The sequence below is a fragment of the Morone saxatilis genome, unplaced genomic scaffold (assembly GCF_004916995.1).
Source record: "Morone saxatilis isolate NCDOM2014 unplaced genomic scaffold, NCSU_SB_2.0 Contig20, whole genome shotgun sequence".
Classification (NCBI taxonomy): Eukaryota; Metazoa; Chordata; class Actinopteri; family Moronidae; genus Morone; species Morone saxatilis.
The window spans coordinates 11,392,723-11,412,244 of record NW_023339763.1 but is presented as its reverse complement, the minus strand read 5'-3'; the positions used below and the strand labels follow the sequence as shown (position 1 = coordinate 11,412,244).

The window sequence follows — 19,522 nt, the reverse complement described above, 5'->3', positions numbered from 1 at the left end:
AATTAGTGTAATTGTGTATGATTAGATAATATACATAGTGTGTTTGTATGTTGCCTGTGAATCTTGGAAATGTTTGGAAACTATTTTACAGCTTTATTTTCTTGTAACGGTAAAAGGCCCTTATGAGTTCATAATTCCTGTCATATAAGTGAAGCCTGTAAACTTTCTCTGTATGCATTAGGGATGTCGCTAGGACTGACGCTTCGGTACCAAGTCTATGCCAAAGTTCTGAAAATGTTACGGTACTCGTTTTTCTAGAGTAGCGTAGATACAGGGGATTCATTTCTTCCTGACCTGACACGTGCTCTGCAGAGAAACACAGAGACAGATCTCTGCTCTCCGGCACGGACACAGGGATATTTTACAAACACACACCAGGTAAAGCAAGAGCGAACAGCAGGAAACACAGCAGGTGGTGCTGATGTCGGTACCGCGTTGGTTTTGATCTTTTTGATGTGGTACGTCATTAACAACGAGCCTCCTCCACACACGGCTCACCTGCTGTTGTTAGAGCAGCATTACTGGTGAAAAAAAGCCCAAACGCGAGTCGTGTCTTTTGAGAGACTTTGTAAAACTTAGTGCTAGGGAGAGAAAGACGAAGACCTGAGTAGGTGTGCATGTGTGGAAAAGAGTATTGAAGGGAGAAGCAAGATGAGAAGATAGTATGAGTTGAGTAGTGAGTGAATAATACTTTATTTTTTGTAATTGGAATTTTTTTTAATGAAAGGAGTGTAAGTTGTACATGGGATTTATTTTTTACTGTCGTATCAAGAATTGTGGAATTTCACTGGCATTGGTATCGACTACTAAATTTCTGGTATTATGACATCCCTGGTATGCACACATACATGATGAATAATTATGGAAAAAAATCAATAAATCTTTTCTTCACTTTAACTTTCACCATTGTGATCACTGCCTGTGTCTTACAGGGAGCTCTCTTCTTTGATGCGCTGCTTCAGAAGCTGCAGACAGTGTACCAGTTTAAGTTGGAGGATTACATGGATGGCATGGCTATCAGGGCTCGACCATTACGCAAAACGGTACGGCAATGCTCATTTTGGTCTGTGTGTGTGTGTTTAACACCTGTTCGAAGAATAATAAATGTATTCAGTATCTATATCTAATACTATATGCCTGCATTACAGATGTTAAATGTGTTGAGTAGGTCAGTGGTCAGATTACTGTTAATAGCAATACATCTTTTCTGACTGTTTACTACTTGTGTTGTTTACAGTCACGTCATAACTGAACTTTGTATGTGGTAAAAAACAAATGTTTTGTATTTCTGTCTTTTTCAGGTAAAGTATGCACTTATCAGTGCTCAGCGCTGCATGATCTGTCAGGGAGATATAGCACGTTACCGGGAACAAGCCAGTGACTCAGCCAACTACGGCAAGGCTCGCAGGTAGGTTGTTATTCAAGCATTAAAAATATATCTAAAATATGTCACGTACATCGGCATTAAACATTCAATATGAGTCAGGAGGTTATAATGTCAAATGTAATGACGTGTACAATAGTTAGTTCCTGTACAAGTTTCAATCTCTGACAGACTTTATAACTTTGCCATTCTTACTCCTGGACTTGTTTTTCCTGAGACACTACCTGCTAAAGACAGGAAATTACCATAACAGAAGAGGTTCCTTTCTCGCTGCATATGGCCAACTAGTTGGGAACCATATTATTTTAAATTAAATGCAAACGATTTTGAAAGGCCCAATCTTCCAGAAAGTTTTTTTGATGGTATCTTATGATTGCACATTTTCTATTTTTTCTTAGCTGGTACCTGAAAGCCCAGCAGATTGCCCCCAAAAATGGACGACCGTATAACCAGCTGGCCCTGCTGGCGGTCTATACAGTAAGTGAAATGGAGTATGGAAAGTTGAGAGTTGGATATTTAGCTGAAAAAGTTCTGTGCAGGCCTAAACAGATCATTGGGATAATTGAAAATACAACTATATTTTAAGTAATGGTTTGTTCTCACCCACCCTCTTATTCTCTTCCCACCTCTCTCACTTACAGAAGCGGAAGTTGGATGCTGTGTATTATTATATGCGCAGCTTGGCAGCCTCCAACCCCATCCTGACTGCAAAGGAAAGCCTGATGAGTCTGTTTGAGGAAGCTAAGCGTAAGGTGAGACACACACCTCAGTCATTCAATAGTGCCAGGTGATTGACCTTTTTTCATGGACCAAAAACTTCTGAACGTCAACTGCAGTTCTAACATAGTTGTACCGGCTCGGTTATGTTAGTGGATGTTAATTATTGGTTGAGACAGAAGTATAATTTCAATTATATTGAACTGTCAGTGTAGTAAGGCTGCATGTTTCATTTTATTACTATTTCAATTCATACCTCACATCACATTTATACCTGCCCAAGACACACTTGATGATTCCTTGAGTTCAAATAAATATTAACACATCTTATTTAAAGAAAATTCTTTATTTATTTTAAATGTGTAGATTGTTAATTAAATAAAATAATTTGCTTTATTACCTTATTAGCATACCTAGTCAAGTTTATTAGAATCTTTTGATTATGCGGAGGCTTCGGGCAGCGCAAGTGCTTCTTGTTTACAGACTTTGTTCTTGTAGGCTGAGCAGCTTGAACGAAGGAGGAGGCAGGAATATGACGGAGGCTCCAGGGGTCCAGCAGTAAGAGGAAGAGGAAGAGGGGAAGATGGAGCACGTGTGGAGATTTGGATTCGCCCCAGCGGACAAGCAGCAACCCCATCCTCACAGAGAGGATTTAGCGAATCCAGCAGAGACTCTGAACAGGATGGAGAGTTGGGCAGTCTCAGTGCTAGTGATGTAAGATCCCTTTCTTTCGCTCTTTCACAAAAGGAAAGTAGAAGTGTGCAAATGCTCACACAACTGATTATCTCTCTGTTGACAAGCCGGAACCTGAACAGCCACTGACAGTGGATGGCAGTAGAGGAGGTTGTACCACTGTCCGACCACTTGTGTACATCATTCCCGTTTAAAAAGATCAAATGTGTAGTTGTTTTTAACAAGTGGCCCAACAGTAATAACACACTGGGACAAACGGACTCTGTTTTTCACACAAAGAAAGAAATAACTTGATGTGTGACAATTCACAAGAACGCTGAAATAATGAAGAATTTGTTGTAGGCAGCATTTCAAACGGTTAAAATTGTGCGTGTCAAATGTGTCCCAAACCACCTCTGATCACAAAACGTCTTGGTGATCGTTTGCACTTATATTTAGAGCTATCCACTTGTGATCCGATCAATACGAAGCATAAACAGGCTCTCAAAGACACTGGTGTGTGTATATTTGTGTACTCTGCCTCTGTTCACTTCTTGTGTGCGGTCAGTGTATCCTGTCGATAGAGGCGTCTGTATGTATATCCTCTCTGCCCCTTCCAGCTTCAGTAGCCTCTCAGTCCATTTCCTCCCATCCCTATTGTTCAATACATACAATAATAGTACATGACATCAGTTCTAAACCTCTCCTTGTGCTTCGACAGTGGAGGAAGACATGTTTTCTTGTCATGTGCTGTTCTGTGCTGTAGGGTTTGTTGCAGTCAAGTAAAAATGATGCCCAAAGATTATTAATACCTTTCTGCTTTTGGCCTTCTCTTTTTTTCTCCAGCTAAATAAGAGATTTATTCTGAGTTTCCTGCATGCACATGGAAAGCTCTTCACTAAAGTGGGGTAAGTGATGTCTCATGCGTTCCATCTCTTAAATTCATGGACTGAATAAGAATAATAATCTTAAAATTAAATGAATCTTTTTCTGTGCGCCTTCTGTGTCTGTTTTTCTTTATTTTTGTGAATGTGTGTGTCTTGCCTATACAGCATGGAATCCTTCCCTGGTGTGGCGAGCCGTGTTCTGCAGGAGTTCAGGACGCTGCTCCAGCATGGCCCTTCCCTACTGGGCAGCACGCACATGCTGCAGATCATCACCATCAATATGTTCACCATACACAATGCCCACAGCAGAAGTAATGCTCACATTCACTATTCATTCATATGCATACACCATGATTATCGTCATAAAACCACACATATTCCATCATAGCTTCAATGCATTGTGTTTATCTGCTTAATTAATACAGAATGGCTGGGGAACAACTTTCACTTGTTCAAGTGTGAAAACAGATTTGATAAAAGCTGTTTGCCCCACTTTTAATCTTCTCCAGCAAAATCTCCCCTTCACCAGTTCTTATTTATTCAATTGAGCCACTCAGTTCTTCGAATATAGCAATTAGAAAATGAAGCCACACCAATTCATCTGTGATGTTGATACAAAGAGTATTTAGGAAGTACTGTTTCAAATTCTTGTCTCTGTTTTTGTTAGGTGAAGATGGGGAGGTGCGGTCCGTTTTGCATGAGCAAAGCACTGCCCTGGGCCTCGGCATGTTTGCACTGCTGGTGCAGCGCTGCACAGAGCTGCTCAGGGACACTCCTGCAGGTACACACACAGGAAGAATCAACAAGTAGTTGTTCATTTAAAGTATTGGATCAGCAGCATTTATCAAAGTTGTGGCCCTACACTCAAATCCAATTCAGGTACTTTAAAATTAAGGTAATCTATATTAGACGATTAAAAGTCAAGAGTTGTTGTACAGTCCCACAGCACATCAGTGGAGATTATTCATAGAGCTAATTATTAGCTCTGTCTTCCTAGTATCATCTACTGTAAAAATACAGTATTTTTTGGTTGTGGTGTCACATGACTTTGGGAATGTCAAGACATTTCTGGAAATGGTTTGACATCCATGACATTTTACCTTCTAACAGTAAATTAATGTTAAAAATAATTTAAATCTTTAAAACGAACTTGCATAATCCATGTTTATTTGTAGAGCTGTGATAACATTTGGGGAATTTGATGTCAGACTCAACACAGCCTCCTTTTAGTGTTGGGTTTTTGTTTTTTGACTATTAAGTTTTAAGAAAAAAAAATCTCTTTCAGAACCAGTCCCCTTGGCAGATGGAGAGGAGGAAAGTAAAGGGGAGGAGCTGGAGGGTATGGTGAGGGTCTCTGCCTTCCCATTGGATCTTAGAGAACTCCTACCAAGCATTAAGGTCTGGTCTGACTGGATGCTGGGACATCCAGACCAGTGGAACCCACCACCATGCAGTATAGAGTGAGTACTTTTTAAAGCTGCAACAACAAATTGGTTTGGAGGTTTTTTGCCAACTGGGGTCAGTGGAAACAAGTTACAAACACAGCATTTACGTATCCTCACCTTTTAAGTTGATATGAGCAACCTGCTAGCAAACAGTTGCTCTTTTGCACATCCAGCACTTATGGAGCAACATTATAATTCATATTTGTTTTTCTGCCAACCTGGTAAATCTGGTCTCTACCAACTCAAGCATCTTGTTATTTAGTTGCTAAATGCTCCATTATGTTCACCAGCTAGTTGCTCACTTTGTTGCTTGGTAGTGAGAAGGTAGTGTACAGTGTGTTTGTAACTTTTTCACTGAGAGCAGTGGTAGTGAATCAAAAGGTGAAGCTGCAATCCAGACAGCTAAATAGTGAGCTAAAACTTAATAATTAATTAATTAAGAGTATTTATCATATCAGCTTCAAATTACTACCACATGGCAATCTGTTGCTTCTGCTCATGGCCTCTACTGGTATATTTACACAAACCACACACGCCAACTCTTTTCAGACTGTAGTTCTTTAATTTCTCACCATCACTCATGACTTTTCCTCTCTATCAAGTTGCTCCCCTGATGTTTGGCAGTGCCTGGCTGATCTGTGTAACATGCTGGCCCGTGTAGACCATGAGGAAGTGCCACTGTACAAAGTGGACACTGAAGAAAGCGAGGGAGATGAGGAGTTGACTGTGCTGCAATTGAAGGAGGACCGGCTACTTGCTGGCTTTGTACCACTGCTGGCTGCACCACAGGAGCCTTGTTACAAAGACAGACAAACTGACATGGTAAATGGAAAGTAAAGGTGTATTTTATTATATTGTAACCCTGCAGTTCATTCTACCACTCCTGTAAAACAGTTTACTGATTTTCTTACCTTCAGAGAGTTTTATATGTAACCCTAATAGTTCTCTTCCTGTTCTCAGTGCACATATACATTCCCCCTCTTTCCTCAGGCAATAGCAGCAGATTGTAAGAGAGTCACAGTGCTGAAGTACTTTCTGGAGGCTTTGTGTGGACAGGAAGAGCCTTTGTTGGCTTTCAAAGGGGGCAAATATGTCTCTGTGGCAACTTCTCCTCCATCTAACCACTTGATGGATACAAGGAGCAGGCAGGATTCTCTAACAGAAAAAGAGGTGACTGTCTTTCGCCTACTTTCCCTCTAATAACCTTTCCTATTCAGTTAGCTCCCTTTTGTTATTTTCATCTCTGATTGCATGCCTTTCTTTAGAAACTTGACCTATACAAAATGATGTAAATGCTAAAATTACATTGTCTTTGCAGTTCAGCCGAGGCTGTTGAAAATGGTGAAATTCTTGAAAATGTGTCTTGTTTGGTAGGCTGATGATGTCATAGTCGAGGCAGAGTCCTCTCTCTCTGCATCGGAAGGAGAGGAGGACGCAGAGGAGGCGGAAGACAGTGAGAATGACATCAGACAGCTGAAGGCACGACACCACGCCCTCACCAACAAACTGGCACAGCAACAGAAGCGCAGGGATAAAATACAGGTAAAACGGTCGGACATATACATACAGACCTATCGATAAATATTCAGATCAGACCACAAAATGGCCTGTTCAGTTGCTAATGGGTTTTTACTAAAAGGACTTTTTGTTAGGAAAGCTTCAGTGGGTTAGTGTTGAAATGTTCAAATCTTGCATTGTGTGAATGGAAAAAGCATTTCAGAATTTGTTTTCTTTCTGGTGATATCTTAAGATTGTATCAGTTGAATAGGACAGGTGTATATGGTTACACCATGTTGTGGCAGAGTTGAATTTTAACATTTAATGTTAAATGTTAAAAAATGTAATATGTGTGTGTGTGTGTGTGTGTTACAGGCAGTGCTGCAAACAGGCGGGCAGTTGGAGCTGGAAGTGAGGCCTCTCTTTTTGGTTCCAGATACTAATGGATTCATTGATCACTTGGAAGGGTTGAGGAAGCTCCTTCAGTGTGGAACATACATAATAGTTGTGCCACTTATCGGTAAGACTGAGACAGAAACAAAGAAAAGAAATTAAAAGATGGTTATACTCTATTAAATGGTTGGAGGATTAAATTGAGTCGTTGTGACGTGTTTAAAATTATATGAATGCCCCGTGCACTCACGGTGTGATGTGTGTTCTCTCCCTCAGTCATTACAGAGTTAGATGGGTTGGCGAAAGGACAGGACAACTTTGGTGGGGGAATGGGGTCGGCAGGGCGCAGCACTGGCCTTCGCGGCAACTATAACGTCAGCGCGACCCATGTGCGGGCCGTGCAGGAGAAGGCCCGGTTGGCAGTGGCTTTCCTAGAGAAAGGATTTGAAGCCAGGGAGCCGTACCTTAGAGCCCTGACAAGCAGAGGAAATCAACTTGAGTCTATCGCATTCCGCAGTGAAGACAACTCTGGACAGCAGGTGAGAACCCAGATAAATGTAGCCCAAACTGTTGGAAATAATAGAACATTACTACTTACACCAAATACTTGTACTGTTTTTTTTAGTAACTTAGGTTTCTATTCTTCCTCAGGGTAATAATGATGATGTGATTTTGTCCTGCTGCCTCCACTACTGCAAGGACAAGGCAAAGGATTTCATGCCTGATCAGAGAAGTATGTAACATTGACTGTCAGTGTTCATGTCCTCACACACAAGCAGAGACTTACAAACTCTTACTACTCTTTGTCCCCCCCTCCACACACACAGATGGGACAGTGAGGCTCCAGAGGGAGGTGGTACTCCTTACAGATGACCGCAACCTGCGTGTCAAAGCTTTGACCCGCAACGTCCCCGTCCGAGACATCCCTGCTTTCATCAGCTGGGCCAAAGTGGGCTGAACCATGCTAAGTTGGAATCAAAGGAACCCAACTGCTGAAGCCTGCTTGCCACTCAGCCAGGAGAGGAGACGCACTTAAGCAGAGGAAGGGGGAGTGGAAATGATAAAAAGCCAAGAACCACTTCTTATGAAATATAAGCAAATGTAGTGAGAGCAGGGTGGCTTCAAAGAGCTTTTCCCCCCTTGTGATGAAGTGTGTGTGTGTGTATGTATGTGTTAAGATCAGTGAGCTTCCCTGGAAAGAGACGAGGGAGACTTAACAAGTCTCAGGAAGGCTGGATTGGATACAGTAAGGAGGTAAAAAATTGAGTGATTTGATTTGGAAGTTGTCTGGGCCAGCCTCGAGCCTCTGCTCATAGTGAGTGAGTGTACTCTGCAAGCAAGCGGTATTCAAATTTGAGGCTAATGATAGAATAAGGCAGAGAGAGAGACAGTGTGTTAATGGTCGTTTAATTGATTAAAGACAGCAGTAATAGAGGCCATAACTGGCACTTGTACACCTCTCTGAGGGCCCAGTCGTATTTGACTGCTTTGCCCTCTACAGCAGAGCTGAGAGAAATGTAGGCAGAGGACAGCTGGAGGGTCTTAGTCAGTACAGTAAAAAGTGGCTGACCCTTCAGTTGGACACAACCTCAACACCTTCAGTGCAGGTATGGTATTTCCTGCTAACCCGGGAAGTGCTTAATGCCTGTTTTGGGTTGTTCCTCCAGCTTGATGCTAAGATTGGTAGAAGTTTGGGTATTGTAAGAAAATGTTTTTAAAAAGTCAACAAGAAGAAAACATTCATTATTATTTATGTTCCTGTTGCTTTTACTTGTTTTTGAACTTGTGTAAAATGTTGTTTCCTGCTTGGAGGCCATATCTCCATTTTGTAGACTGATAATAAACACCTGCAAAGTTTCCCTGTAAATGGCATTAACCATAGGTTTTGGGGTTTTAAAACAAAATCAGATCTGGATGCAAATGATTGATTGTTTTTGCACCTAACAAATGCGTGGTATTTAATATATCAAGGCTTTTGTCCTTAGAATATCACTTGAGAATATCGAACAAAGATTAGCAAATTCTGTTTGATCCAGGTCTGCCTTAGACGGCCACAATGTTAGGAGATGGTTTGGTGACTTTGCAGATGCTTTATTATCGAGTGCCATTGGTGACACTTTATTTTCTAGTAATCTTTACACTCATATCAGTCTTTAGTGCTTTTCAGTTAAATACCACCACAACAGTCCAATTCATGAAATGTTTTTAATCAATATATATTTTTTTTTTAAGGTCACAGATCCACTTTTCGCCACTTCCACTATCCACTCAGTTGAAATAAAATACATGAGGTAAACCAACATAAAATCCAATTCCAATACCTCACCGACACATTGTTAACAAACATTTAACACAAACGTGGTTATTTGTGTTTGCTTGCTCTACATTGCTTTGGGAGATCCTAAGTTATGTCAGTGTTTGTTTCTGTGTGCACTTGATGGTGTCTGGATGTTCAAAATAGATGTAATCTGTACCTGTATTCTCTGTTATGCTACGTCATACATAATTTATCATACACTCATCAGTTTGATCATACGGATTTAAAATAATTCTGTGTGTAGAAATGGCAACCTTGCTTTCTATTTGTCCTGTAACTTCTCAGTAAGGCTCGTACGACTTCTGTCAGCAGTTGATGTTTCTGTATTTGTGTCAACAGCCAGACGATTTAATTGTTTTTTCAGCTCCTCTGATCTGGTGCTACTGTAGTGTTCAGTACAATCTACTGTGTTAAGTGGCCCTTCTGCAGTGTTTTAGTGTTGGAGCAAATGTAGTAAATACATAATCAATTTAACACCAATTACTTTCTCATCTTCCATCATTAAAATGTTTTGAAGCCATTGTTTAATGTTCCTCATTAATGAGCAAATGAAGAGTGTGGTATTCATATTTAATACCATATAACTTTTTAGAATCACTGGATATGTGAAGGTTTGTACATTTAGATCACTAATTGAAAAAGTGTTGAAATACTTGACACATTAAAATGTGATAGTCCATTAATAAACCCTGATAATCAAAATTATTACAAGAAATGGCAAAATACATATTACATGTAATCTGCAGAAAGTTGTATCTCTAAATCATCAGCGTACTGTACGAAAACCTTTCCACGTGTGCCCTCATGTGGTTGTTGAAGACGACAGTGGTGGGAGTGAACCGAGGAGCCAGTGTTGAGTTCTGAATGTACTTTAATACAGGGAATATGTTGATAAATTGATGAAACAGACAAACACGAGAACATGTATAGGTCAGCCATACTATAATGATCAAGCTGACATCAGTGGAAAAAACAAAAGTCTAATGGCCATGATCATCTAGACCGGTTCAGTCCTGATATTCTAATATTCAGGTTGATATCTATAATATTTAAAATCCCAGAGCAAGGCCCACAGAGTCAGTCGGTACCAACAGCGTAAGATCAGCGCTATCCTATTATTCACTGTTACATGATATAACTCACTCTTCTATAACAAGCAGCTACTGTTAATTCTCAGCATGTAACAACTATACACAAACACCATCATCACAAACATACTCAGTTCTAGTTTGAATAAACATCACTGGTCACACTCGGGGGAGGGGGGGCATTTTTATTTATGTTACATTTGTGTGTGTCAGGGACAGAAAGTTCTGCAGCCTCTCCATCCATTTCATTTGCTCTCGGTATACTTCTGCGCCTGGATACAGACCACACAGGCAGGACCTGATTCCCATCATCATGACAACAGGGCTACCGAGCAACCAATCAAAGCCCTCTGAGCCCTGCTCTGCGAGCTGATTGGTCTCTCAGCCTGCAGCCTGTTGTGGAATGCCCATCTTTAACCTCTCTGCTGCCATGCACACTGCATACATCCCATATTTCTCTTGATGCAGATTACACCTACATGTTTAATCATCCGAGATATGGCGTCACGCGTACTGACGTGATACGTTTTTTTCACGCCAGGACTAGAGCATCTTCATGAAAAGTATGAATATAGAATATATTGTGTGAGGTGTGAATACAGAAAAACAAAGGCCTCGGCTACATAAATGGTCACTCGCACGCTTCCCTGATGTCAACATAACAGGATGAAGAAGTGACACTGTCGCAACATCTGTAGCACATCAATGGATTTATCAGTTGCCAAGCTGTTGAGCCCCCCCTCTGAAACTATGTATGCACTTTACATAGTTAAACCATGCTTCATATTATATAACCACGTAATAACAGGTCATATCGCTCCAGGAATATAGGGTGTTGTACTCATCACATGCTTTCATAGATGTTCCACAGGGTAAAAACTGACATGTCCATCATTAGGTAATTATATTTATATATATATATGTTCTATATGTTTCCTGTTCACTAGAATAAATGATGGTGTTTTCTCATCCTAATGTGGACAATGAGTGATGAACAGCACATTGTGGTACCTTGGAGATATTTCCTGACATCTTGGGAATCTCTTGTTATTGTTCTGGGATACATAAGACAGTTTTTTAAACATGGTCTGTGAGTTAACGACAGGCTATTTATAGCAGGGGCCAGATTAAGACTGAAACTGTTAATCAGGTTAGGAGCTCAGTGACTGAAAGTGCATAAGGCCACACACACACACACACACACACAGGGAAAAGGGAAAAGGGAAATGTCCATTACTTGGTTACTCACAGCTATAAAATGGACCAGGGCACTATGTTCTGTTTACAGTCATTATGTGTATGGTGTTGTGCATCCAGATCACACACACACACACACACACCTATGCTTGCAGTTGTTGGATGGCACAGCAGTACACAGATTAGGGAAGTGGTGGTGGGGTGGGGGGGCAACATTTCCCCTGTAGGCTACAGCTCGACAGCAAGACTCTCCAAACCTGTCACATGTGTAACTCTCGCCTCAGTCAACGCAAACAGTGCGAGCTCCCCGAGCCTGTGCCTTTTTGTATTTATTTATTTTTTTCTGTTTACATGAATTTGCTCCTTTATTCCTTCACGACTGGAAGGGAGGTGATTCTCCTCGGCCGCCATTTTTAGGGAACTGCCTATCGAAGAGAGAAACTTTGCTGTCTGATCGTTAGCAGATAGCTGGTTGGGCAGCTCGTTGTGACAGTAAACGCCTGACAGTCTGCAGCCAGGTTGATATAAATGATCCCTGCGGGCCGCCGGTGTGCACGACAGACACATCTGGTAGTGCCGAAGTGAACGCCTGAGGGTCGACTCGCAGTCAGCGTCGTCTTTATATCGGCTTTCAGAGCAAATGTGCGATTAGACAGGCGATTTAGCATTGCTAACTTATTAGCTTTGATTGCCTCGTCTGTGATTCAGCGGCTGTGTTCATGGTGACCGGATTAATCCGCCGCTCGCACACCGCCCCAACCTGCGTGGATTCATCTCGACCAGGTGAGTTGGTCGCTCGCTGTAGCTTTGTGCCGACGCCAGGTTTGCTCAGCGGACATCTGGATGTCAGCACAGGTTAGCCTGCGAGCTACCCAGCTGGATCTGGTTGCTACTCGCCAGCTAAACCAAAAGTTGTTATAAGTTGTCCGGTTCGTCGCATCGACAGATTTTAGTCCGCCTCACCGGGCAACTTCACTGAGCCCTCGGGGTGTGTGTGGTGTTTGTTCTGAATGCCAGTGTCAACACAAAAGCGAGTAATGTCAGTGTAGGGAGCAGCAGCAGCAGCGGGGAGCCGATGGTGAGTGTCTGGTTTGTTGTTAATAAAAATGCTAACATCGCTTTAACGTCACCCGAGGAGCCTGAGCTAGCTGCGTTAGCTCGCTAATCCGCTTTATGCAACTATCGTTAAAGCAGTGCCACTCCCTCGGTTTGTTTGTGTCCACCGTGGCTGCACGTTTCAGGGGGGACACTCACGCTTCGTGAAGGGGGGCTGTTGTTTTTTTATTTTAAAGTTTAAATCTGTAAAAAGGGGACGCCATGAGTCACACACTGAGTGCAGAGCTAGCAGTGTGACGGTAGGTGACATTGGTCGAGCCTGTTTTCCATGTCTGTCGCACGTCTACGTCCTGACATTGTGTTTACAAGCAGCATTAGCCGGTTGGGGCTCCGACTAATCACCGTGGTCATCGCGGTGAAAGCGACAGGCAGAGCCCGCATCCGTCCGCCGCGGATGGTTGTTTTTGTGCACTGGCGTGAGTCGCATTCCTCTGTTTTTCTGTGTGGATGTTGCGTAACGCTGGCCATCACTCAGCAAGCCACTCTTCTGCTTTGGCTCGACTGTTTTATCTGTGACTTCGCCGCTGAACTCACGCATGACACACACACAGGCACACACTGGTTTAACACGACACTTTCAGATGTGGTTGAGTCGCAGGTAACGTCGGTATACAGTTGACCCCAACCGAGACATTGAGTGAGTGAAGTGTCACATTGGATGTCCAAGGCTTTTTGATGGATGATGCACATCCCAGCACCTACACGTTTTGTGTGCTGGCTCTTTTTTGTTTAATAAGCATTGCAGTACAGTATGAGCAGTCCACCCTGTCTTTGTTTATGGCTTCAGACCGTCAGTGTTATACATGCAGCTTATGGGCAGGTACTACTTGTCCTCTTCCTCTGGTATCACAGATTCCTTGCTATCCTGGCCTGTCCTCGCCTCCCTATGTTCTCTAACCTGTGCTGATCTGCACACCTGTCATCTGTTCGTTGGTGTCTCTGCATGCGTTCACAGGCTGGAGCAGCTCCCCTTCTTTACTTTCAAGGACTTGCTGCTAGCTGATGGCGAGAGGTACGCAGCTGTTATTGACCGTGTACGTCTCGGGGCAGGACAAACCTTTGCTAAGTTGTGTTTTCCTGTGTGCCAGTGTTATATCAGGGGGTGCTGAATATGGGCGCACTGCATAATGGATTTAAGTGTCTCCCAGGAAAAATGGATTAGACACTGGAGCAAAGCCTGAAAGTCTAGATCCAAGTCCGTCAGCGACTGCAGCACTGCCACCATAACTTTATTTGTTAATGATTTGAATTATGTAATGTTACTTTAGGAGCAAAGGCGTACTGATTGCAACGCGACAGTGATTTTATTATATGGGACTTTATTGACTAACCTGACTGGCAGCAGTATCTATGTAAAAAAAGTAATAAAGTTATGGTGCTCCTCCTTTAAAAGGAGTTCCTAAGCATCTGCTCGAGGTCTTTGATTGACACCGGCTGCTGAACAGTTGGAAACCAATAGACACATTAACACTTTATCGTCATAATGTTGAATTAATTCCAGCTTTTAACGGTCGAAATAATTCTGTGCCAAGTCCAAGTTACTCCTATATGTAGTCGTGCTACTGTCTGATATGAGATGACTTTGTAAACTTGGGTGTTTGGATGCTTGTATGTCTTGTCGAAGGTGCCACAGAGACATCGTCTTCTCTTTTTTTTTCACCCAAGTGTCTTTTGTTCAGAGGAATCTCGGTATGTTGTTGTTATTAGTGACATTTATCCCAACAGGAAGACTGTAACTGGAGCTCTGTGAGTGAAACGGGATGGGTCAAATCCTCTTAGTGTTTGGTCACTCCATTCCTCTCTTCTGTCACCATCCTCTCCGTCGCACCACAAAGCGGGATGCGTTGTTGTTGTTGTTGTTGTTGACACCGGGTAGCCAGAGAGCTTTCACTTCCTCCACTCAGTGAAAAGCCACAATCTGTAATCAGTCTGGGAAGCAGGAGCACGGACACCCCACCCTCCATCTTGGAGGATAGAAACAGTCTGCAAGCCGTCCGAACAACAGCGCACATAGAGGTCATGAAGCTAACATTGTCTCTGAACAAACAGTTGTGATGTTGTTTTGGTTGATGATCTTTAAAGTAGGGTTGCACCTAACAAATCTTTTCTCTCCCAGCAGCTGAATCCAGTAGCTATACTCAGTCAGATTATATACTACTTCACTTCATCTTTTTAAAACCTGAACACCTCAAAGGACCCGATCGGGCCATTCTTTTCTGTTTAAGGTGGCGCAAGGGTGTACATCATTTCTGAACTGTGAGTGGAGATGTTCTTCTTTTAAGACTTTAGTTGTTGTTATAATGCTGCATTGCTACAGTTTGACAGAGAGAGAGAGAAAGTATTTCATGTGAACTAGTTACATCTGGTTGATACACGATCATTTAATATGATGTATCAGCTCAGTGCATTCCTGCTTTGAATTATTTAGCAATACAGCATTTAGTATCTTGCTGAGGACATTTTGAAAGTGTATGTATGAAAGTGTGTCTATATATATATGTAGTGTGTGTGTGTGTGTGTGTGTGTGTGTGTGTATAGCAATCCAATCCAATCATACAGCTTTCATTTTCTGTTGAGGTGTGTATGTATTTGTGAAATGAAGCAAATCGCTTTTGCTGAGGTCAGCTCCACGTTTCTAAAAGAATCATAACGTAGTTCAGCCTTAACAGGTGCAACCAAACCAGGAGAGTCAGGGAGGAGTCAGTCATGAGGCCGTAAGGAGGCAAAATCAGCTGAAATAACTTTTAAAAAGGAGGTATAGCATGGATGTAACGAGGTTCTAAGTAATTAAATCTGTTAAATGTGGTGGCTGCAGAGCGGGGTGCTTTTGGAGAAACATTAATAATTGTAGCTTTCCGATACAGGACCTGAGACAATCGGCTATTAGGTTTAACAATAATAATGGTAAATTGTATTATGTAGTTGTAAGGGATTTAAAACCGCTAAATGTAACAGACCTGTGATAATTGTGTTAGGTTTTAATAAGCCTTTCCTGGAATCGGTACACGTCTTCCCTCTTTCGTACACGTTTTCTCTGCATTTCGATAAACCAGCAAACAGCAGTGTTGCTCCGCAGCCGATCCTCTGTAGCCGACCCTGTGCAGCTAAGAGAATTTTACTACTGCGATCAATAAAGTATTTGATTATTTATTATCCCTCTCCAACCCTCTCTTGCTCTTCCTCTCCGCGACACCCCTCGCTGCTCAGCCTTTGTGTAGCGGTTGCCTCTTCATTAGGGCTTCTCTGTGATTTTTTTACAGCGCAGAGGAAATCAATTAATACATAATACAACAAGAGAGAATCCATTTTCTCGAGCAGTAAAGCAAAACAACTTTCGGTGCATTTCTTGAACACACTGGTCTTTGTGATGTTGTGTGTGTGTGTGTGTGTGTGTGTGTGTATCATGCAGTCCAGTCCATCTCTTGCAGAGTCAGTCTTGTGACTTGGTGTTCAGTGCTCTGTTTCATTGTGTCTGTGTGAGAAAGAGGGAGAGGGGGTTTGTATTTTTGTTTTTCTTCCTACACCGTATTATCTAGGCTATTAGAAACGTATACACAGTCCAACTTAAGTCAAGAGTTGTGTAGTTTAATCCCTCTAAGACTAAACGAAGTGCCAGGGAGTGTGTGTGTATATACAGTATATAATGGTGTCTTACTGTTTTTTTACCTCATGCTGCGCCATTAAAACGTCAAGCTAATAAACATTACAGCTCCACCATCCTGTCCTGTCGTCAAGGAAAGCTGCCATTCTTTCTTTAAATCATTTTTTTCTTTTTGAGTTAACACTCCCTCCCCATGTTTGTGCCATCGCGTTATCCACGTTCAAAAGGAAATCCAGTTAAGGAACCAAGATGCTCTTTAAAAAGAGTTTTCTTGTTCATTAGTAAGCATCTCCAGTCCACTGAGCCACCGTTTGTAACGATGTGACTCATTCAAACCTATTAAAAACAAAATATTCATGATTAGTATTGGTTAAAGGAAACAGTGAAGGCAGCCAACATTGTCTGAACCAAATCTCACTGGAAACAAGAATAATGAGAATCGTCAAATGTGTCTGTCTACATATTTATGGTCCCCGTGCATTTGTCTGTTTTAAATTGTAAGTCAAGTGATTTTGGTTCTTTCGTAATGAAAAAGATACCAGAGTCATTACAGTGGCAACAGAGGGGAGAAGCTCAACAGACCTTTTTCAAATACAGGTGTAAATAATATGATTATTAATTGCTGCATTACATTATTGTTATTGACTTTGACTTTGAAAAAAAAAAGATTAGTTCCTCTGGTGCTTTTTCTGCTATAAAATGTCAAAATCAGTGAAAAAAGTCCATGGTCTATTTATTTGGGAACAATAAAGAAACAAGCTTTAATGCTGACAAGGCTATCAAGGTTTGGGTTAGCAAGATTTATTAAGACATAATAATGAGTGGGAACATATTATACCTCGCTCTCTACTCCACTTTTGTGTAAGTTTTTAACCTACATTTTTCATTTAAAAACACAATGCAGTTCATGTTTCTTGACATTTGTTGTTCCTTTTTTTTTCTATTTTTAGTTTCCCCAGTATTACTGATATAAATCAAATCAATTTACACATCAGGTGTAAAATGAACCACTACTCTAACGTCCAGGCAACACACTTAGCATTTTAGCATCAGAAAAACATCACTATTAGAACAAATAACTGTTAGAAAATAGTCTAGTAACGTCTATAAAGAAATGAGGCCATTTCCTTACAGCAATTATCAAAATCCTTTTGAGACAAAGAACAAAATGTCTGAAGTGAATGCTGCGTTAATTAAGAGGAATTAATCATACTATTGCTATAAGGAGGCTAATAATTATCTGTTTCATCTGTTCATTGTAATTGCACTTAGGCATCACATTTTAATTAGATTAAGTGGTAATTCTGTGTTTGGCTGTCTTAATATTTCCCACAGTAAATCATCATTAAATACTAGCAAATGGCAAGCACCAACCTAGCTTGTGATCGTATGGCCTCACATTGTAGCCATCAGTGAAATCAAGTATTCATTGAGGAAGTACAATCACATGTTAGGTGGGAAAAGTTCTTAAAAAAGTACAGAAGCTTTGACAACGGAGCATTAATAACTTTGTTTTGTTGTTGCTGCTGATATTCGCAGCGTTGTCAGTATATCCTGCTGTGTTTGGAGGGAAAAGACAGTCGGTAAGCTTGGAAATTAATCATTTAGAGTACAGAAGTGATTTTACTTTGTCAACAGTACTGCTAAGACTTTCTGCCTTTCACACAAAAATGACAAAAAGAAACCTTAACCCATTATGCATTTATAGCCAAGTCTCTCTCTTTCTCTCTCACACACACACACACAGGTTGCCTTTGTTTGACAAAGACAGCTGAAGTGAGATAGGAGAAAGGGGATGACGTGCAGCAAGAGTCTGCGGGTTGGAATCGAACCCAGTCTGCTGCAGTAAAGACTCAGCCTCAGTACATGCAGCGCCACATCCATACTGTATTATAAAGATACAGTATCATTCTTATATCCTGTCTGCGTGGTTCATTGTGGTAAAGCAGTAAAATGACACATTTGAGTAGTTGCGTGTGGGTCATCATGTCGGGTTGCGAAACACTTATTAAAGATTGCTCTCATGCATTGCCTAACTCTGGAACAGTTCATTGCTTTGAACATCGGTTTCATTATTCAGTATCAGTATATTTGTTTAGTTTCTTTTTCTTTTAAAGATGTTCTGTGTGTTTGTAGCGCAGTATCTGTGGAGGGAAAGCCAGCACTCCTTGCCTCTCCTTTAACCTTCTATAGGTCTGCCATATTCACAGTGCATTAAGAGCACTGTCCTGCTAGAAAATCAATAATTCCCCCACATTCAGTCTGATTGGCTGGCATGTCTTTACAGAAGAAGGTAGTCCTTGCCTTAAGTCACTGTGCACATCTCCAGCTCAACACATATTAACAACAACAACAACATATTCCATGTTCTGTGTTTAATGCACAGCTGCATTGACCTGCCCTGCGTTCTGAAAGCAGCTTTACACTTTTTTAAACTTTTTTATGGCTTCTTTCAGTCAAAGTTTGATTATGTTGGGACATATTTAGCAGCCAGTCATTATGTACTACAATGCTTATCTCATAAGTAAGTATTGCAACACTGTTCACTAGAATCCAACATAAAAAAAAAAAAAACTTGTGTTACTAAAGTTTGTTCCCAGCAGCAGTTTTTTAGCTTCTCTCCACTAAGATATTCGTTGTCCTTGAGGGCTGTGTGTCTGAGTTCCACTCTTCTTTTTTTTTTTCTCAGTCAGCTGGATAGCTTTTTGAACAGGACAAACCTTGTGACATTCAGCCAGCAGTGTGGTTTTGGTACAGCAGGCTGTACTGATAACTATTGTCGGCCAGGTTAGCGGTGCTGCATTTTCCCCTCTGACTGTTTATGTGTGGTGTTAGGGTTTGGAGGGGGTTTGTTGCCAATTTCAGATTGGCTGAAGACAAGACGAGACATATTTAAGACATATTGAGTATCTGCCGAGTCCCGGTCCGATACTTGTATTTCGTTTTTAGCTAATACCGGTGCACATTGCCAACTTCAAGTACATTAAAGTTATTAAAAATCAATCCAATGCTCGACAATTTAATAACGCTGCATGCATTAAGAAACAAAATGTATAAAGTAGCTTCCCTCTGTAATCTTGTTGGCTTGTCGCTGTGTGGAGGGAGTTTCTCTCTCCAGTGGTTTGGTGCTTCAGTGCAGCCTTTGCCTGAGCTACTTTATTTCCTCGTCCGTACATCTTTCGTGCGGATTACATTCATTAGTTACTCT

General features: G+C 41.4%; 2 protein-coding genes and 1 long non-coding RNA gene across 3 annotated transcripts in view; 2 read left to right on the top strand and 1 right to left on the bottom strand.

The window, feature by feature from the left end:
• The window catches only part of smg6 (SMG6 nonsense mediated mRNA decay factor), a 14,171-nt gene extending 4,338 nt beyond the window's left edge, over positions 1 to 9,833 (top strand). The window contains exons 4-19 of the mRNA XM_035666126.1: positions 933 to 1,043; positions 1,302 to 1,408; positions 1,783 to 1,861; positions 2,026 to 2,136; positions 2,600 to 2,815; positions 3,620 to 3,681; positions 3,826 to 3,971; positions 4,328 to 4,441; positions 4,946 to 5,120; positions 5,708 to 5,927; positions 6,096 to 6,275; positions 6,480 to 6,647; positions 6,978 to 7,122; positions 7,272 to 7,534; positions 7,647 to 7,728; positions 7,823 to 9,833. Coding sequence (XP_035522019.1) covers positions 933 to 1,043; positions 1,302 to 1,408; positions 1,783 to 1,861; positions 2,026 to 2,136; positions 2,600 to 2,815; positions 3,620 to 3,681; positions 3,826 to 3,971; positions 4,328 to 4,441; positions 4,946 to 5,120; positions 5,708 to 5,927; positions 6,096 to 6,275; positions 6,480 to 6,647; positions 6,978 to 7,122; positions 7,272 to 7,534; positions 7,647 to 7,728; positions 7,823 to 7,953 — 2,310 coding nt within the window. The 3' untranslated portion in view covers positions 7,954 to 9,833. The remainder of the gene's footprint in view (positions 1 to 932; positions 1,044 to 1,301; positions 1,409 to 1,782; positions 1,862 to 2,025; positions 2,137 to 2,599; positions 2,816 to 3,619; positions 3,682 to 3,825; positions 3,972 to 4,327; positions 4,442 to 4,945; positions 5,121 to 5,707; positions 5,928 to 6,095; positions 6,276 to 6,479; positions 6,648 to 6,977; positions 7,123 to 7,271; positions 7,535 to 7,646; positions 7,729 to 7,822) is intronic.
• Positions 9,834 to 11,719: 1,886 nt separating this feature from the next.
• The window catches only part of LOC118331325, a 20,819-nt gene continuing 13,016 nt past the window's right edge, over positions 11,720 to 19,522 (bottom strand). Inside the window, exon 3 of the long non-coding RNA XR_004796876.1 lies at positions 11,720 to 11,740. This is a non-coding gene — a long non-coding RNA (uncharacterized LOC118331325). The remainder of the gene's footprint in view (positions 11,741 to 19,522) is intronic.
• taok1b (TAO kinase 1b) overlaps positions 11,812 to 19,522 on the top strand; it is a 19,706-nt gene continuing 11,995 nt past the window's right edge. The window contains exon 1 of the mRNA XM_035666168.1: positions 11,812 to 12,380. The gene's annotated coding sequence lies outside the window, so the exon portion shown is untranslated. The remainder of the gene's footprint in view (positions 12,381 to 19,522) is intronic.